The 20613-nt window shown below is 39.4% G+C and overlaps 2 protein-coding genes across 2 annotated transcripts in view; both read right to left on the minus strand.

The window, feature by feature from the left end:
* Nucleotides 1-20613, minus strand: part of KIF26A (kinesin family member 26A) — a 94183-nt gene that overhangs the window by 15062 nt on the left and 58508 nt on the right. The window contains exons 5-6 of the mRNA XM_053981663.1: nucleotides 13113-13296; nucleotides 1036-1245 (exon numbers count right to left, since the gene is read on the minus strand). Of these exons, the coding sequence (XP_053837638.1) occupies nucleotides 1036-1245; nucleotides 13113-13296 (394 nt within the window). The remainder of the gene's footprint in view (nucleotides 1-1035; nucleotides 1246-13112; nucleotides 13297-20613) is intronic.
* ASPG (asparaginase) overlaps nucleotides 16663-20613 on the minus strand; it is a 139896-nt gene continuing 135945 nt past the window's right edge. Inside the window, exon 16 of the mRNA XM_053981679.1 lies at nucleotides 16663-16674. Within this exon, the coding sequence (XP_053837654.1) occupies nucleotide 16674 (1 nt within the window). The 3' untranslated portion in view covers nucleotides 16663-16673. The remainder of the gene's footprint in view (nucleotides 16675-20613) is intronic.

Here is a 20613-nt window from a genome sequence, read left to right on the forward strand (position 1 = left end):
TTTCAGATGTGGTCACCTGTGCTTTGGGCACTGATGTGTGGGGGAAGGTATTCTCCATCTTTAGTGCTTGTCTAGAATTTAGACTCAATAGATAGTTTCTTATCTACAGTCTGAGACCCAAAAAATTAAACAAAACCCTAGGAGAAGATCTGAGGAGGGGATTATGAACTAAACCTTGTCATATTTTCTCAACATTAATAGACTATTTTCACCTTGGATGCTTTGCACTATATTTTTCACCCTAATTTTTTTCAAGCAGTTCAGATCTGGTGTAGTTCTTCAAATGCCATTCAATTAGTTATTTTTAAAGCTGTTCTAGGATTTTATTTTCTGAACCAAAGATTTTTCACAGAAGTAATTATTAGATGTCCATGAGTGCAACCTCACTGAATATACAGCAGACCCCAGTCCTCTCAAAGACCAGCCATCCTGTCTGTGTAGCAGATTTCAGGACTGAGGCTACTACTGAATAAATGTTCCCTTTTGCAGGCCAAAATAAAGACATGCACCACCATCAGTACAGCCATCAATATAAAATAATCAGTCAAAACCACAGTATAAACAAACTGGAAAAGGTGCAGATAATATAAAAGCTCCCTATTCCAGTAAAACAATCCCAAGGGGTTAGCTTTATCTTTCCTCCTAACAGCATTTAGTTTAACATTAAGCACATGTTTATTTCCCATTGAAAGCTGTGGGGAAGGACTTTATTTCAGTTCCATCAAATGGGTTAAAACCTAGCTGGATGGAAAACTGGATTTCAAGCTGGCTGTGTGCCTTTCTTTAACAAGAGAATACACAAGAAGGCAATTTTGTCAGCAGATCTATCTCCCCAGCTATTATTCCTTAATTTTACATCTCAACTAAACAGAAGATGTAAGAATTTACCCACTTGTCTATTAATTACCATGTTTTTTCCAGGCATTAAAGCAACTCATTCAAATAAAATTCCCCAGAAACAGAAGTAACTCCTTAGGCAATCAAATGCAGTGGCCAAGAGCAGACTCAAGAGGTTTATGTGAGTGACTCCAATACCTGTGAAGCGTCCTGGGGGAAAACTGCATCAAAGGCAAACATCTTTGGGACAGCAACAACACCTCTTCTGTGACCTGCATTGGAAGGCCCAGTTGCTGCTGGATCATAAAATGTGATTTGCTTTTTTCGTGGGTCTACCTTTAGGAAGGACATGGATTCAGATGTTTCGTGTGTCCCTTGAGAGGAACAAATCCTTACCATCACTTTCACCTGCAAGGATTCAGAAGAAAGCAACAACTTGAGTTCCCAGCTACAGATAAACATATGCAAAGCATTCCTCCCAAACCCACTCCCTTTCCCATGATGTGTTTGTTTGTCATGTTTAGGTGTGTCAGAACAACCATGGGACAAAAACAGAGCCAGATTTTCCAGCCTGGGGTCTTCACTGAACTAATTAGGTTTCAAAGGCGCACTTCGTCTCTTCAGCTGATGCTGTTCAAGTTTTACCAATTAAATTTATAAATGTCTGATCTGCAACTATGATCCACTGTAGGTGTAACATGATGTCAAAGAAAAGAAAATTCTAGTCTCCTGCCTTTCAATTACTCAATGTGACCAAAGGGACACTTTGAAAACCAGTCTGAATAACACAAGGCTCAGACACCACTGCATTAGAAATAAGTCTAGAAACTCTCAATTTCTCATTCATATTATTCTAATAAAAAGGTGTCTCTCTTACAACTGTCCCAGGCAGTTGCCTTTATGCTGTCCTTGCTAGGCTCTTCAGTGCTTAGTTGCAGATTTAATTTGGGGGCGGGGGGGGAAGAAGAAGGGAAAATAAATCAAACCACAAACCACTAAAAGGTCAAAAAGCTTGAAAAGAAACCTCTCACAAAGGTACATTTTTATTGCAGCATTACAAATGATGATCTCCTACACAGAGGTTTTTAAGACAGTATCTTTAGAAAGCTCCGACATGTTGGCTGTGATTTCCAAAGCACCTTATGGGAGCCAAGTGACTGGGTGTCAGGAAAATTCAGCCACAGCTGCACACCTGCTTCTTTTAAGCTTCCTGGAAATCATACTCTTACTTTAAAAACCTGTGAAATACTGCCTCACACCCACTTACAACCATTTATCCTTATGAAATGCTCCCATGTCAGAACCAGCATGTTTTATACACCTTGCACTGAAGTAAATTACTATTACAGGTGCAACTTCAACTCTGAACTGCCCCGCAGATCAGACTTCAGAGAAAAGCAATGTTCAGTGAGAATTACTTTTTCCACGGTGTATGAAATGTTTCAGTAACAAGCTGAACAACACTACAATCTCCTTATTCAACTACCAGACAACTCTCACAGCACCAGAGTTAACCAGGTAGTTGAAGAGCCTCCATGGCTGCGATATACCACAGCTGGAACAATTTACATATGCACTGTCCACAGCACCCATCAGCACCTTCCTATTCTGCAACACGGCTACTGAGCCACGGAACACCCACTCCTGTTGAAGCCCATGCTTTAGTGGTGGGCCTGGCAGTGCTGGGTTAACAGCTAGACTTGATCTTGAAGATCCTTTCCAACCTAGACAATTCTACGGTTCTATGAGTCAGGCTCACTTTTAGCCCTGAGCTGGATATTGCATGTAGAAGCTGTGTTTAAAAGCACTTGTCTCTGATAAAGAATGATTCTCTATTTCAGTAGGATTTTTCCTAAATGTAACCTTAAATGCACCAGAACAATATGACTTCTACTTACTTAGTTTCAAGAACATTATGCCATTAAAATGGTGTGCACTTACTCCATGAACACATTCTTTGTGTCTTTACCAAAAAAATGGACTTCGCAGTCAGCACTTCCCCATCACTTCTGTGTCCATAGAGATACAGGCAAAGGAAGAACCAAAGCTGAAAATCTACTTCAGCAAAGCACAGCATGTGAAATGCAGGCAACAAGCGGAGACCAGAACAGGCTGAGGCACCCTCAGGGACTGAGGGACCAGACAAGATGAAAAGGTGACAGCAGACACATCTGCACCCAGTGTGTGCAGTGAAATGCAGTGGCCAAGCCAGGATGATCCACAGCAGATCAGGAAGCACCATGGAGCAGCAGGAAGCACCATGCTGAACTGTCCCTGCCCTTACCAGCTGAGGAGGGCAGGTAATTCAAACATTTACGTTCTCAACTGTCCCATTCTTCCATCTCCCTCTCTCTATGGGGGCTAAGCTGCACACAGGCATCCCTACACAATTCCTCAAGCACCCTCAAAGGAAATATTTTCCACAAAACAGCTCTAAAAGCTTTTCCCCAACATTTCTTCCTGTAAACAAAGAGGTTAAGAAACAACCAACCCTTCCCATAAACACTGCAGGAGGCTCCACCAAACACAGCAGCAAATTCTTCTGCCTATTGACTAAGCTGTCCCCTGATTCAACACTTTCTTTTCTTTTGCCTTTCACAGGCAAAAGAAAATATGAAAATACAGTCCCAGAAAACAAGCAAACCTTAGAATAAATGAAACAGCTGCCTCAAAGTGCATCAGAGGTGACACACTCAAGGCTGTTTCCCCATAAAAGCCTCATGAAGCCAGCTTTGTGTATTAGCCTGCTAGCTCAACCTTGACATGCTACCAAAGTGCTCATAAAAAATAACCTCCCTCAGGGCAAAAAAAAAAAAGAAACAAAACCTAAATATATAAATATATGTAAGTATAAATGCCCACTTCAGGGTCACTTGATTAAAATGAATTTTAAAACATATGCTGTTTTCAAAGCACTTATTTAAACAGTCCTTTCTGTTCTCTCTTCCATCTATTATTAGATTATAGCAGCCAGAGCTTGGATAAGAGAAAAATTGGTTTGCTCCTGACCTAAACAGCAAGTTACCTCCATCACAGCATTGCTCCCCCTAAACACAGCAATGGCTTCACCCACAGAAAATCCTTGTGTGACAAATTAGCTTTTTAAGACCACCTCTCTGAATCACAAACATACTAAAATAGCTTCCCACAATGGATCAGATCCCAAATTTAACAGGACTCAAGGGTCATCTTCATGTTTACAATGGAAGTGAGCTTTCAAGACAAATGTGAGCAGGGGGAGAGAAAAGCAGCTTGAGGGATTTCCTCTTTTAGTGTTTTGTGTATAAAAGCCGATTTGCAGAGTAGAAAAACAGATTTCACATTTCATTTCCCTGCCCACTAAATATATCTGTATGTGATATCTGTCAGTAATTGTTGAGTTATTATGTGCCACACTCATTCATGATGCTGAGCCAGGCTGATTTTACTCAGAAATAAAGCAGAAATGCTCATGGATGTACCATCAAGCACAAAGATTACTCAAACATATCCCTTCACAAGAGCAGAAACTAAGAGCAGGCAGATCCCAGGTGCATGCACATGCTTCTGTGTGTACAAAGGAAAGGTTTGGTGAAATACTGTTTATTCTTCTCACACTTCCTGCATGCCTGTGGTTGAGGACCAATCTTAAGTGACAGGTTTATAGTCTCAGCTCCGAAGTTCATCCCAGTATTCTTCTGGAGTTAATACTGCAGGAAAACAGTATAGTGTGAGTACTATAGAGCCAGCATGGCTCTTGCCTTAAGGATCAATTTAACTGCAGCTTCTCCTGTGTCTCTTTATCTACTTCTCATACAAAAGGCATGCTCACCTGTAGAGACAGCAATATGTGGTGCAGGAAATCATCCAGAAACAAGGGCTTGCAGGGAGGGGAGGATTCAGGATAATACAGGGACTGTAAATTTGAAAGTAACTCTGGCCCATAACTAAGAAGCAAATCAGCAATGACTGCACTCTAATGCTTTTCTTTGCTTATGAAAATTAATTATTAAAATTAAGTGCAATTAATTTCAGGCCCACTCAAGATCACACCTTTTGGGGGTGATTATTTGACAATATGTCCAAGTTTCTGGAGTCAACTCCAACTGCAGTGGTACCAGCTACTGCTTACATTTGTACAAAGCAAGGAAACACAAGGAATTTAGAGGAGAATTAATAAAGAAATGGAAGAATAAGACAGGTCTAAAGGAAAAAGAACAGGTCAGGGGAGTGGGAATTGAAGAGAGCTAAAAGGATTAGGGGTGAGGGGAGAGAGAGAGAACACAAAAAATGAGAAGAAAATACAAATTCGGTGATTTCAGAAAAGTCATCTCAGGCTCAGGGCACCCCACAACTCTTATATTCCTTAAGAAGAGCTAACACAGACATCCATCCTGTGATGGGAATGACCCTTTTTGCTAAAAGTCGGTATTATTACTACCTTTTTTCCTCTTTTTTTGTTTCTTCTTCAATACAGAGAATTCCACAAAGTAAAAACTACAAGTGAAAGTTTATCATTATGAAGGTATAAGACTTTGTATATAGTTATTCATGCAGGCATTGAATACTGGATAGAGGCTCTATTTTAATGAGGATGTTGATGGAAAAAGAGGCTAGGTTTGTATTTGAGTTCAATTTCTGTAAATAAAAATAAAAGAAACATAAATATCACAATATTTGCACATTATTAACATTTTCCCAGCGCCTGAAGACAGCGTAAGTCATGGAAACAACTGAAGTATCTCATTAATTAACTGACTCTAATCTGGTGGGGTTTGTACACTGGGGGTTCACAATCCATTATTGAACTTTTCCAAATTTGTGTATATGCAGAAACCAGGAGGTCAGCAGAACTGCTGAAGGAAATCCTATTAAAATCAAAAGTGTTTGGGAAAAGAAGATGGTAAATATATCTTGAATACGTCATTACAAGATAAAGAATTCAAAAAAATAAATAAACAAGCATCTAATTTGGAAAAGTTCTAGAAATGAGTGGCATAAGGTCAGAGGGCCCTCACCCAGCACAATAACAGATGTAATTTTAACCTTCACTGGCAAGGGTGAGAGAAATTTTCCAAGCAATCAAAGAATTTTATTTTTTTTTAAGTTTGTCTGTCAGCCTACAGTGGAAGTCAGGGCAAAGAAAGGCAACAAAAGAAAACAGCCACTAGAATTCATTTGCTCCAGCTATGCAAGGGATGGATGCTGAAGCATAAAAACAAAAATCACACCAGTTTTATGCAAACATATGGAATTTTAAGGAGACAAATTGGCAAAAGGGTAGATTTCTTTAAAAAAAGTTAATTAGGGGAAAAAAGAGAAGTCCTCTGTGTGGAAGACAAGGCTATGTGGAGGACTCTGGGGCAAAACCCCATAAAGTTTTAGAAACATCTGATGAGATCCACTCAAATATCAGTAACCTGTTGGAGTCCAGAGACAAAACTCTAGACCTTGAGATCTTTAAGCTTTATGAAAGTCAAATCTAGATGGATATTTAACAGTTTTCACCAGAACATCAAAATATCTCAGAAACTGAAAGATGTACATCCTGGCGGGCACCAGCCCTTCCTCCCTTTGCAGCACTCCTCCTCCTTTGATACCAGCTACTCCATTTCACACAAGGGTCACAAGGAGAGACCTTCTGCCCCACTGTTTTGTGGAGTCACTGTTCCCATGCTGTCACCTTCTCCAGCACTGCCATGTGACCTGCTGGTATGGGCTCATAATTTCCAGATCTCCCCAACACACTGAACCAGCTGGACTGGAGGAGAACGGGACAGAGGAGTCACACCAACCAAAACAATGGGCTGGCTTCAGGACTCATCAAGACCATGCAGAGCATTAAGTGTATGTCAGTGCCAGAAAGCAGTTTGGAAAAAGGAAGAGACAGACCAAAAACTTATGAAATCCAAAATTTGAAGCAACTGACAGCTGAAGGTGAGATGGATAGTCAGAGGCAAGCTAACAATTTTATCTAGTAAGGCCCATATATTTTGGATCTGAACTGAATGGAGCTGTAGCAAAGCCACACATCAAAGAATCAAAACTCCAAAACCAGTGAGGCATGTGTTGTCCCAGAGGAAATCATGTCCAAGCCTGAATTTGCAGAGAAAAGAGCCACTGAGAGAATAACACAATCCTACATAATTCTACATAGAAACAGACAGGAGACTGACAATCTGGTTCTCATAGATTATTACCCCATAATCAAGAGTGATGGAAAGGCTTGAAACTCTGAGATCAGAGAAAGGGGAAGGACCATCTCACACTTAAAGAACCAGATGATTTGAATTCTGTTCCTAAGACTATCATGGATTTCTACTACATGTTTTAGGCAACAAATAATATATATATATATATATATATATATATATACATATATATATATATCTTAGAAAATTGGTCATTCATTTTTCAGTGGAGGGTGCCAAACACTCTGCACAGTTTAATTAGGGACAGACATGTAGACAGAGAAGACTCCACTAATTCACTAGGTAATGACTAGATTCCATGGCATTTTGAATGTTGAGGAAATTAGGTTCCTGACCCAGCCAAGTATGCTAGCACAGGCATAACTGTAACATATGGTACCTCCTTTGAAATCAATGGATGTGCAGTGTTTATGTTTCTGTAGTGATGCTTTGTTAGCATCTGATGCTTATATAGTTGTCAAGTTTCATATTAGACATAATGAGAAGGAGAAGGAAAAAATGAAAAGGAATGGATTAAAAAGCATGTAAAATTTTAAAATACATGTGCTCAAGCCTTTTTTACTAAAATGAACTCTGTCTGTATTTTGGGAAGGTGCTGGAAGTATACTGGAATCCATTTTAAAAATGCTGGTCATATTGTGCATTACAGCAGTATCATAATCCCTAAATGAACAAGCAATTTGGTCTTTAGCAATAAATGTCATTATAACAAATTTGAATGGACACTAAATATTCCCTAGAAACACGTATCCTTGACAGGCATTGTGCAGCCAGGAAGTTAATTTTGTCCAATGTTCACAAAATGGCGTATAACAGCAGGTTAATTAAATAACTACGTTAAGACACCCACCATTCTGAATTAAGATTTCTTACCAAGAAATTACAAGGAATTCAGATTCCATTGAATAAAGACCATTTTCCAATGAAATCACTTATTTTTAAACTACAGTGTAAATCAAATTACAAAAGTCCTAGTTCAGAGCCAGCATTTTTCATGGATTTAATTGTAACTGACAGATATATAACCCTTGCTAAATTGTTTTACTGTGGGTGGTTCTTACAAGCCTTTCATATACTGCCACTACCAATGGATGGCAAATTTATATGTGAAATTGCCACACTAGCATAGACATCTAGCTCCCCTGGGAGAACCTAAAATAAACAGAAAAAAAAATCACTTCTATATAGTACTCTGCTAAAAGAGAATTGATTCTGTACTCTTACAGAACATGAAGGAAAACTATTTCATTTTTTCAAGTACAAGAAGTTATGTATTTTTATCTCACTTTTCCACATTTTTGTTTAAGCAGTTCAAGGTGTTTTTGCAGGAATGCAAGTTCCTTGGATGATACAGTGGTACCTGCATCGATAGGCGAGTGCTTACTGTGATACATGACTTATATTAGAAATAAAGCTTCAGTCATTAGGGAACAAGGAGCAGTAAAGATGACAAAATTAAGTACCTATTTGTTATCCGTCATCAAACCACTGTAAGAACCAGTGAATGGGACACACAGCACACTTAAGACAACCCTGCATGATCAGTAAATCATATTAGCAGTACCTTAGCTATGGCTTAGTAAAGCATAAATGGAAGTAAATGTCTAAAACTCATAAATGGAGAGCAGTATGCATATACCTGTCCAAGAAACATGTCTGACAATTCAGCCCTGTTTAAATGCTCCACTTCAATTGTCTCACATAGGAGTTCTGTCATTCTAACATTAAAACAATTGACAGAATCCTTGGAAGAGACAAGCACTTAAAGTTGCTGTTGTAAGTGATGCAGTATTATAAAGAATGAGCTGAATAGAACCCCAGAAAATAACATTTTACATGAAAAAGGCTTCCCACCATGCTAAAGAAAAATAGCCCATTAGAATGCTATACAGCAGCCACTGTAAAAAGGATGTCTTTCTTAATACCACAATATGATAAATTATCTTAAGTAGCACATTAACGTCAGAAATTGAGTATAATCCAACTTCTTTCCAGTGACAATATTAAATGGCTTTCAGACGTCTTTCCTACTATTCTGACATTAAATTTAATAACACCCAGAGAGACCACAAAAATGATTCAGTTACAAGAATCATAGTGCACTGGATCATTGCCTTTTAAGTAGGATTCAACTAAATGGCTTGGACTCTGATGCTTTTGGCACATTCAAGAGAAAGGTATGAATTTTGCTACGTAACATTTATCAGCTAGTGTGCAAAATTCCTTTCAGTATCCAGTTTGAATTGATAGTGGGATCTTCCTTTGTGCATGAGTTGATTACTGTTGATTATATGAAACACAGGTTCAAGGCAGACCTGCTGTTCGAAATTGCTGCTTTTTTTCAACTTTTCCCTGCTTGGTATTCCTGCATGTTGACAACCCCAGCAAGCACCTGTGAGAGTGTATAACATTTTGCCATCTTACTAAAGAAAATTAAGCAAAAGGCTTAATTAAAGATTTGTATCACAGGACAAGTCCACACACTTCTGCTGAAATTATTATACACAGAAAAAAAATGGTATTTCTGAAATGTAAAAGAAATTAATAAGACATTTATTTTCCACCTTCCAGAAGAATACTTGAAACAGTGAGAAATTATAAATACAAATTGCAAAAGATATGTAACTCTTACTCTGCTGCAGTAAGTCTCTAATAACAAATGTATTCAACCATAAAAGCCGTACAGCAATTTCACCACTGAAGAACTGGATGATACACATGGAGATGATGTGAAATTAAGACTAAATTTAGATCTTGGGCTCAAATAATCAATAACTGAGTGCAAATGCTAAAACTGTCTATCACAATCTCTCCACATTTCTGTCTCGCCCAGCAGTGCTCACAATGCACAGTAACTGCACTTGCTGCAGCCATGCAGCTTATGAAAAGCAAGAACTCAAGCCTCTTCCTGTCCCCAAATGTGTGCTCAAATGTTCAAGACAAGGTCTCAGAACCATTGGCAGGACCTGTTCAGTTCTTGACACCACAGAAGAACACAAGATAGTCCAGATGCTGCTTTCAGTCATTTCCTTAGATTTAACTGTCCATCACCCAGTTCAGAATAACTTCTATTTCTCTGTTGGTCCCAAAATTTATATCACATTTTCAACGTTGCTTCTGTGTCTCTTACAATGTATTGAACAAACCTTGAGTATCAGTGGATGGAAAGAATGATAAGAATTACCATTGCAGAGACAATACAGAAAGCCAGTCATATTTGCCATTGTAAATGCTTCAACATGTACTTTCCTCTAAGCTTCCAGTGGATTTATGAGAAATGGGACTCCACAGAATGTGTCAGTACAAACAATAATTAATCACTGTAGTATTCAGGCACTACTCACGTAGAATAAATAGTATTTTGGCACAGTTGGCATATCATTCATCTCCTCATTTTTTCATAAAGGGAGGCACATTCCTCTCATTGAAGCATCCTGGATACTGCAAGGGTTTCCAGTTTGTTACTTCTATTTTTAATTCTCACACAACTTCTCCTCGGAGGTGAGGGAGGAATAGGCAGCCCCACCAGCTGTTTAACCCACTGTAAACACACAGTAATAGTGAGGGACACTGCTGACATGGGAATGATCACCCAAACCACAACAGAGTACCAACCACAGCCACAGATGCTGTGGTAGGAAAAAGTGACTCCAGAATTCATCACTGATTCTGTTGCATATGTATATCTTATATTCATTATTGGACAGGCTGCAAGAAGAAGGCGAGGAAAATGATAATCAGGAGGAATGGAAAGTAAAAAGCTGTTAGAAGAGAGCCTGATGTTAACAGAGGACCACGGCACAACTGCCAGTGTTTACTGATTGCTCTGTCCATTGCTGCGATACTTAAAGTGGTGAGGAAGAAAAGTAACTATTCCCATCACCCTCATCATGAGACCCCAGCTGAGTAAATCTTCATCAGCAGAAGCTGATGAGTAGGAAATAATGGAGAGTGTTAATGCATAGTGAGCTAAATGCTACCAAAAGCTGTTTGGCATTGCTCAGAAAAGGTGAGACTATTATTTTTTTGTACTAAAGAACACCTATAGAGAGTGACACTTCTCCTTGGATCACAAGTTCTAAGAATTCAGACACATGAAATTTCATTTGTGCTGGCTCATAATTTTTAGAAAAAGCTGAATTGCTGGAGGGATTTTTTAAGGCAAACACTGATATTTATAAAGTTGCAAAAGAGGAATGGGTTAAGAAAGATTTAGTAGGTACTGCATATCTTGCACTGTGTTTCAGAGATGGCTACTTTGGGTTTTGAGGAGCATTAAAACTCGTAACTAGCCTACCCCGTCACCACTTGGATGTTCTAAATCTCAACTCAAAAACAAAGGGGCTGACTCAATTAACAGAGAGCTCTTATCATCTCCAGAAAAGCACAGGATTCTTCCAAATTGTGGTCAGCAAGTATTTGGTGAGAAGGACACAGTTGAAATCTTCACAGATTCACAGAATATGCTGAGCTGGAAGGGACCCACAAGGATCATTGAGTCCAACTCCTGGCCCTGCAGGGGACCATCCCCAAGAATCATAACAAACTGAATCTTCAATACTCCATGATCCTTGTAGGTTCCTTCCAACTCAGGATATTCTGTGATTCTATGCTTTTAATGTTTTCAGCTGAGAGCCAAATAACAGACATTTTGAGAGTCAAAAGAGACAGACATATCCCATGCTGGAGGAGAAGCTCCCACAGCTGAGCTGATCAGGGTCCTGCCATATCCTTGGAATTTTGGTGGAGCTTTTCCCTGAAAAGTTCTCCGCTCTACTCACTAATGAAAACATCACCCAAGGCACATCATCTCCTGCCCTCTGAAATCATGCACTTGATCACAGACTTTGTTAATCTGTTTGAAGACACCAGATAAACCAGTGCTTTCCATGAGGTACAAGTCATGCAGGGAAGTTCCACCAGCCACCCTCAAAGCACAGACTTTGAGGCTGTAAAGAAGGCTGTGGTATCTTGGCTTCACACAGCTGCAGGAACACAAATGCAGACACAGTTTTACTGTGCTGTAAGCACAAGGATATACAATCATACTTTAGAGGTGTTCCTAGGGCAAAGTGCCTCAGAAATGCCAATGCTCCCTGTTATTCCTGGTGCCACGGCCAAGTAGTGAGTCACACAGAAAAAAAAAACAAAACAGGCACAAAAAATGGGTTTTGTTAAAACTCACACATAGAAAGGACATTCCCTCCTCTACCTGGGCATGTCTAAATTACTGTGCCAGGTTTACTGTATTCCTTCATTACATCCTCTTTTCTGGAAAAGCAGGAGAAAAAAACCAATCCATTTTCATCTGTAACTTTTCACCTTCTTAAAATAGCCTGAATTTCTCCTTTATTTTCCATTAAGCACAAACTCAGGAAATACGGAGTATTCTCTGTGAGCAAGTGTCAGCTCCAGGTATTTAGGCTGACAAACTCTTTATGTTAATGCTGATTTGTATAGTTACTCTAGGTGCATATTTTAGCTCTCCTGTGCACACAACATACTTCAATTCTATCTTCAAACACTAATCTCTTGTACCCTATGTAAATAAGTATTCAGACTCTGTTGTGTGGGTGATTAAACAGCTATAAATATGAATAAAGCTCCAAGTAATTGGGTTGTATTTTAATTAATTCTAGATAAACTTAGCCCAAATTTTTCAATTTCAAAGGTGCTGCATTTCCTAAGTTGGTGAGACTGCTACTCCATTTCCATACTCTTACAATGACATGTGAAGCAGAGGGAAACAGAGCCCCCTCAGCATATCTCCTTAACCTCTGCAGAGAGACAGCACCAGTGCCTGAGTCCTGCTGGCAACACAGAGATGACTTCTTCCACAGCTGGAGCCTGCGTGGGCACTGGGTTTGGACCAGTGGGTTTGGATGTGAAAGGAAATTTTGTCTCTTACTCTTTGCAAAGTCCACAGGAGGTAACAGGACTCGGGCACATTGAAGTGGATGTGGCTCTCTCTCTATCCCAAGACCCTTTCCTTGAGTCGATCCAGCTCTGTTCTAGGCCGGAAGCTTCCAGCCCGGTTAAAATTTGTCTAGAAAAATATTTTAAAATATTGAAATCCAAAGTTACCTTTCCAATGCCAGGGTTGTCCTTGATTTTGGACACAGCTCTCAGAAGGCATGGTGGTGCTGGGGGAGGACAGAGCTGCAGGATGCCACTAAAGTTAGTAGCATAAATAGAGAAGTCGTGTGTGTGTGGCAGGGGCGGATGGTATTTCTTTCTCTTCGAAGACAGGTTAAGCTTCTGTGCTGCTCTGTATAAAAGTAATAGCAAGAAAGGACAATGTTACTTAGGTGTTAACAGGAAACTGAATCAGACAAACAGATGCTCATTGTCATCACTGCCTGCTTAACAAATCAAGTCATTGCATTCTAATCTGTTTTCATAAGGACAAGCAATCAGGACACTAATAAAGGAAATATGGGTAGAAAAATTACTGGCAAAATATTCAGTTAATTTCTCCACCAACAAAATTTCAATTATAATAGAACTTGTCATTCTTTCCCCCAACAGCCTAACATCTGAATCCTAAAAAACTAACATCTCACTGATGTAATAAAAAGCTGAAATAATCCCCTTGTCACTGGCAGAACCAGATGGACTTTGCTGGTGATAACATTATGAAAGTGGTTCTTTGTACTCTACAAGTTACTCAAGGCAGAGGATAGCATTCCAAGTCAGCCGAGCTCAAGATCCTCTCCTGTTGGCTGCACAGAAAATCCTTGGATAACAGGAAATTTCCTTCAAGACAGATTGATTTTGCCTCCCCAATTCCATTCTTTTGCATTAAAATGTAAAGCTATTAAAAAGACACACTTTAATGTGCTGAATGATAATGATCCTGCTTTTGAAATGTAGAATTTCAAAACATAAAAGATGAAGAAGGAGCAAAAATTAGAACACACAATGTTAAAATTGTAACATTCTTCCTTGTGAATAAAAATTGCAACATAATCTGTTTTTTCTGCTATTCCCCATCAGCAGCACCAAACAAGAAACCAAAACAGAAACTCTTCCCTACATCAAAACCCACATGAGAAAATAAAATTCACACTGCAGAGTGATTATTTTAAGCAGAATAAAATATATATGTTAGCAAGCACATGCTGGGCAACTGGGCATGGCAATGAGGGTGAAATCTCAGTTCTCTCAAAGTCAAGGAGAGCTTTACCACCTGAAAAAGACATGTGTGATCTGCCCCTGAGACTGTCAGTAGACAGTCCCTCCACTGATAAATACCATAAAAGCATCCCAGTTGTTACCTTCTAGCATTACTTTGAATGACTGTTAGGGCACCAAAAGCACCGGGTGTCCCACTGCCAGCATCTGGGCACATGCTGAGACCACACTACTGATGCCAGCAGGTCTTCTGGGGACAAACCACTATTCTGCTCCGTGCTTGCAATATAAGGGCTTGTCACTTTCAACCAATTAGTAAGCAACTTTATAAAATGACTAGTTTGTATTTTCATCATGCCTTTCAGCCCAAGATCTCCAAGTGAGATCAAACTGCCACTAGCATATGTGAAGTATTATAAGCAACAGACCTATGGAGAAAGCAAGGCAGTGTTTTGCTGTCATAATGAATTAAGGGTAAATCTAGAACCCCAACCTTGCCATGCATCTTATCATCATTGTCAGGCAGCCTCAGGCTTAGTAAGCTGATCAGAGAGGGAAACTGTTCCTTTGCTTACATTCATTGTCGGTGAGAAATAAAAATTAACACCAAGAGCAGAAGGGCTGCACAGTTTCTTGCAGCTGCACTGTTGGCTTCAAATGAGCAACAGTACAAAGAACTGGCTGTGTCTGAGGAGCAAAGCTGGACACTTGAGTTAAAATTAGACATCTAGTTAGTACGATAGCAGGACTTTCAATACAGATCTCCAAAATTCCCAGTCCTTTTCTCTATATTCCAAAATGTGTGTGTGTTAAACTCCTGAACCTTTTTATTTCAACTTCTAGAGATGCAGACCCCCTACATGCTTCCTTCTCCCTCTATAAACACTACAGTATTTAGAAAAATACAAAGATTCATGTGATGAAAAAATGAGGCTCTAGTTCCAAACTCAGAGGGAGCCCAAAGCCACTGTCTTTTGAGGAACAAGTTAGACTTTTGCCTTTGAGGAAAGAAACAGCTTTTGACTCCTACTGCATCCTGAAACCAGCAGGAACTGCATCCCACAGTGAAGCAAAATACCACAAGCATGGGTTTATACAGAACCTCAAGAGTTTGGTGGCAATGAGAACTGATTTAACTGCCTAAAACTCAAATCCCCTTGCTAATACTTCATTCAGTAGGAAAACATATGCTGAAATAGGACACCAGGAACACAGTTGCACAGCTTCACTGGGGTTGCAGCTGCACATTAAAACTGTAATGCCTCCTAAATTATATGCAGCTTTACTGTGCAGAAAAGAGTCTCTACCTGTTGGTACTGTCATTGTGGAACTCAAGACAGTCATTAGCATCTATCTCCAAGTACCAATTAACAATCCTGCTTATTATTTAATTGTCTTGTTGATTAATATGAAAGATAATGTTTATTTTCTTGTTTACATGCTATGATCCCTTGTTGAAATTATAAAAACTCCTCAAGAGAATGCCTTCAAAGTGCAATCAAGATATACATTAAATCCTGATGAAATAATTACTCCTGCAACAGATCTGGCTGAAGGAGCTCCTCTGGGAAACATACATGAAAGAGAATGAGATACAAAGGACAAATTTACTCGGGAATTGTGTGTTCAAGCAGCTAACTAAGCACCACACTCAATGAGTAACTGCACCCCAAAAGGCCAAGCTAAGCAACGCATATTAAAAATGAACAGAAAATGCCACTTTTTACAAGTACAGCATTTCTCAAAATACCTCAGTAGCACATTTGTGGGACATTTTGATAAGCAGATCCAAGATACTGAATCTGTTACTAATTACCTTAACTTCTGCACCAAAACAGAACCACTTTCAAACAGGTTCACTTTGACAATATGCGTAACCCTCCTGCACCTCCACCGTTCAAAGGACAATGGCACATGCTACCTAAAGCAATTAACTGCTGTAGTGCTGATAAATCCTCTTCCTGGGAGTCTGGAGGGCAATGATTTTACTAATAAATTTGGCAAAGGGACTGTTGATGTCCATGTGAGATAACAGGAAACTGAAAGCAGAGGAACTGGAGTAGCTGTTGTAGAAAACAATCAGTGCTTTGATGGGCAACCAGCCAACTGCACTAATAATGATGTGTGTGGTTCACATTTAAAAAGCATCTCTTGTCAGGTAAAAGTACACAAAGCTTAATTACAACCTCTCTGTGTTTGAATGCAAGAATGGCTTTGCCTGCCATTAAAACAACGTTATTTCTGGAGCTGGAACACCACAGACAACTTGCAAAAGCAGTATCAAATAGCTTACTGGATTTGATTTTGTTTGTTGTTTTGGGTTTGGTTTTTTTTCTAAAAGGGAAAAGGGTAAGGATCTAATTGAAAGCATAGGGCAATTTAGGCAAAACAAAACATCAACCTATCTATCAAACTGTAGACTCTGAATATGAATTCAAGTAATTGTCATCCTTAGCTCCTATAAAAAGCACAGTCAATTCTTTAACAGAAAGTCAATTGGACAGCCCCTTTCTCATGCTCTGCTTGGGCTCCTGGACAGGTCCAGTCAAAGAGCACAACAGAAACACTCATCAATCCCTACGTGCCCCTTGCAGAACAAACAATACACTTAGTGCCATGCCAGCTACTTACTCATTAGGCCAAAATATAGGCCAAGCTGGTCTAGACATGGGCCCGAACAAATCAAGCAGAATTTAACTTCAGAAACCTCTTTACTTCAGAAAAAAATCATGAGACGATGCATTTACATGAAGCCAGTCCTGAGAAACTCCAGAGTGCCAGACTTTCTGCAGTCCTTATCCAACAACACATTTCTGAATTTACACTTAAGTTTTCAGTTGTGTTTTTTCTCCAGAATTCCTTTTCTCGGGGGGAATTTGTTCCATGGAGACAGGATTGGAAAAGCTCTCCTAAACTGTGCCCTTTTTGCCTAGCACCAGAAAGGCAGAACTCAAGCTCATACCAGATCACTTTCTGTAGGGAGCCTAATTGGTGCTATGTCCGTTGCCTGACCTGCTTCTTTTTCTCAAATTTAGTCTTGCACAGGAGGCCCTCACACACACTTTCAGCACCACAATGGGCTTTCTGACCTTGTCCAGTATCAACTTCTGTTTCCTCACAGGGAAAATTATGACCTTTAGGGAATTCTACACAAAACGTAAGCATTACAGTAATTTGTTTCTCTGGGCATGTGCCAAACATTTGCCATAGCTCTGACAGAATTTTACACTTTCCATCTATCTTGTCTTTCCCCATTCAGCCTTCACAACCACTCTTCTACAAAACACTCTTACAAGGGAAACTAAGCCCCACGCTCTTATGCTTCTCTTCCAATTAAAGTATGTGAGACATCCATGGATATTGCTTTTACCTCCAGCTGTGAGATCTACTGTCTGCATTTTGCTTAACTCTTTCCCTCTTTAATAGAAGATGTCTTTTAAGATGCTCTGGAGAGTTCTTTCCTCATAGCTAGGCGTCACAGTAGAAAATAAAACTAATATATGGCACATGCAGGGGCACTCAAATATCAAATGACAAGGGACAGTCTCTAACCTGCTCTTTCCCCCACATGATTTACAGATTACTGGGTTTTCTGCCATGCATGGATGAGACCAGTGAGGAAAACCACGGCCAGATCAATTACATAATGCTCAGCACCTAGGGAACAAGACTGTGCAACAACAGTAGCTAAAAAAGCCTGCTCGTTGAAAGAGCCATGCCATTTTTAATTTTAAATTCTGCCTATGTTGTTAGCATGACATTTCAGATATTCTGATGTACAGCAAGCTGCTTCTAGCTTACACTCCCTGCACACATTCTGCACATTATAGCTGTGAAAGTAAACAGCACAATTTAAATCCCTAAAGCACTCCTTCTGAGCATAATTTCTCCACAACTAAAGAAAATTAGATTTGAAACTTCCATAATTATGCAAAGTTATAAATTTTTTTTCTAAAAACTTTGTGAATTTTATTAACCTTCAGAAGGAAGAGAGCTATGAAATATACTCTGGGACACATACTATAAATCTGAGATAAAGGCAGAGGACTTAATGGACACAGTACATTTATGAACAAACTGCCACAAGTCAGAAATAGAACTGGGACTCTTGCTTCCCATTATTAAGCTCCACTGACAAGAATAATAAAAGAAAACTTCTGCACATTCATTTCAACATGACTCATTAAATATTAACAGTTTTAGTGTTCTTGGCCAGTCTTATCTTTCAGAGATCACTATCATTTTTCACATTGTGAAAATGCTGAAGGGCTTCACTGAAAGGGTCAAGGCCAAACAAGTGTACAGTCCAAGCCTTAAATATCCTGAACTCTGGACTTTACACAAGAGTATGCTTACTCAAGACTTTTGGTTTGACCTTGACAGACATCACGGAAGTGATTTTTATCCTGATTCTGAGCCATCTCCTAAGTTTGGAAAATTATGGATGCAGGCTTACACTGAGAACCAGTTGACTTTAAAGGAAAGTTTTCCCAAACTTTCCCAGTTCTCAGCTCAACAAGGCATAAATTCCCCCACATAACCAATATCCCAATCTTTTCCTGCCGCCAACCAGTTCCAAATGAAGCAGTGGGAAAGTCACCGCCTGTCATCCTATCTGCAGTTCCAGTTATTGTTTCCTTAATCACTCCTCAAAACAGGCAACAAATAGACGGATGTCCCACAATACATCCTCCAGCACCCTGTCCCAGGCCTTCCATAACTCACAGGACAAACTTGGTTGGCATTATTATTTTTATTATTGTTATTGCTGTTTGATTTGCAGTTCAAAAATTAGAAAGGTAGCACAATGAAAAAAAAAATGCAGTTGCTACCCAAAACCACAAGCAAAATTGAAAACCAACAAGGTATTTGATTCCACTAACAGCATTCACCTTGGAAAACATAATGTGATTTTAAAAACACATTTTTAAAGAGAAAACCAGAAATGTCAAAATACATAATGACATGGTCAGGCATCATCTATATTTCTAGAGTAAATTTTGTCCAAGGAGACACTTATAAAGCATACGATAAACTTTGAGGGTATGGTCTCTTCCTCCCCCAAGCTTACTAGGTCCTTGTGATGGATGTCCAACTTCTGAAGGACAAAACACTTTCCCCACTTCATACCATTAAACAAGTTCTGCACCAAACCTTTGTTCACTTAGCTGTCCCAGCAATGTTGCTGAGAAGCACTGCCAGGAAGAACAAACAATTAATGTTCCTTATTTCTGTGTTTTGACTTCCTCAATAAATAATTAGTTCATCTGGATCACAATGCAGAGCCTCGAACAATGGCATTTTTATAATGGGTGAGGGTAATAAAGTTTCAATAGAAACCCATTATTCTGAAACATTCCAAAATGTCAAACCACATTTAATATTTTGAGGATGTTACCTCACCAACACTGTAAGAGCAAGTATCTCCAATTCGAGACAAAGTTCATGCCTTGCCTCATGCACATAGCATAATCTTGCAATTCAGACTTGAATTTCAGCCTCTCACTTTGACCTTGTAATTTTCTCTTACTATCTCTTATTAAAATCAGCAAGGCAGAAATAAAAATCAGCAGTGTTGACATATTAGGAACATCGTTGTCTCACAGTTTTTTACTATACAGTTTTTCACTACTCTTACTCTTAGAAAATTCACATCTCGTGTCTCCTATTCCTTATTTTTCCCCCACCTCACCAGCAGGCATGCAGAGGAGCTTACTTCCATCTCCTGCAGTAGCTGTTACCTGAATGAAAACCACTACCACACTGTAGTCAGTCTTCTCTTTTCAAATTAAGAAGTCCCAGTCCTTCCAACCTCTCCTCACAGGTCAGGTTTCCTTGATTTCTGACCATCCTTTTTGCTTGCCCCCGGCTCTATTCACAACTTCATGAAATATGGAATAAAGGCTGTGTGCATCAGTGAGCAGTAATCAAGGCTCACCTGAATTCAGACAGTACAGACTAGGCAAAGCCACTTTGGGAGAAACTCAAAACAATCTCCAGAAGATGAGAAGCTAAAATAAACCAGCAAGAGGTATTCCTGACATCAGAAGAGCTCCCTCATACTGTAGAGACCCAAGAGGTGGCTCCTCCACTCAGCTCTTTATTAACTTAACAGAAGCAACCAATCTAGCCCATATTCAAGCAGTTTGCATATAGGTATCCAAGAAGAAATTTTCACCACACTTCTCTGTAATTTTCCCCCAAGTATAAGAAACACCAAAGGGCAGATCCTCATGAGCACTACAAGTCCACTCCAACCATTTTTCCTGCTCTCCCAAACCAGCAGCTTCTGAGGTTGCTGCTACAAAATTGTCACTTCCACGTTCTCTTCAGCTTGTAGATTTAAGACATTTTTCTGGCCAAAGAACATTGCTTCAGCAGCCAGAATCAGTGTTCAAGAACTGAGATAGATATATATATATATATATATATATATGTATGTATCAGAATA

The sequence above is a fragment of the Vidua macroura genome, chromosome 6, assembly GCF_024509145.1.
Source record: "Vidua macroura isolate BioBank_ID:100142 chromosome 6, ASM2450914v1, whole genome shotgun sequence".
Lineage (NCBI taxonomy): Eukaryota > Metazoa > Chordata > Aves > Passeriformes > Viduidae > Vidua > Vidua macroura.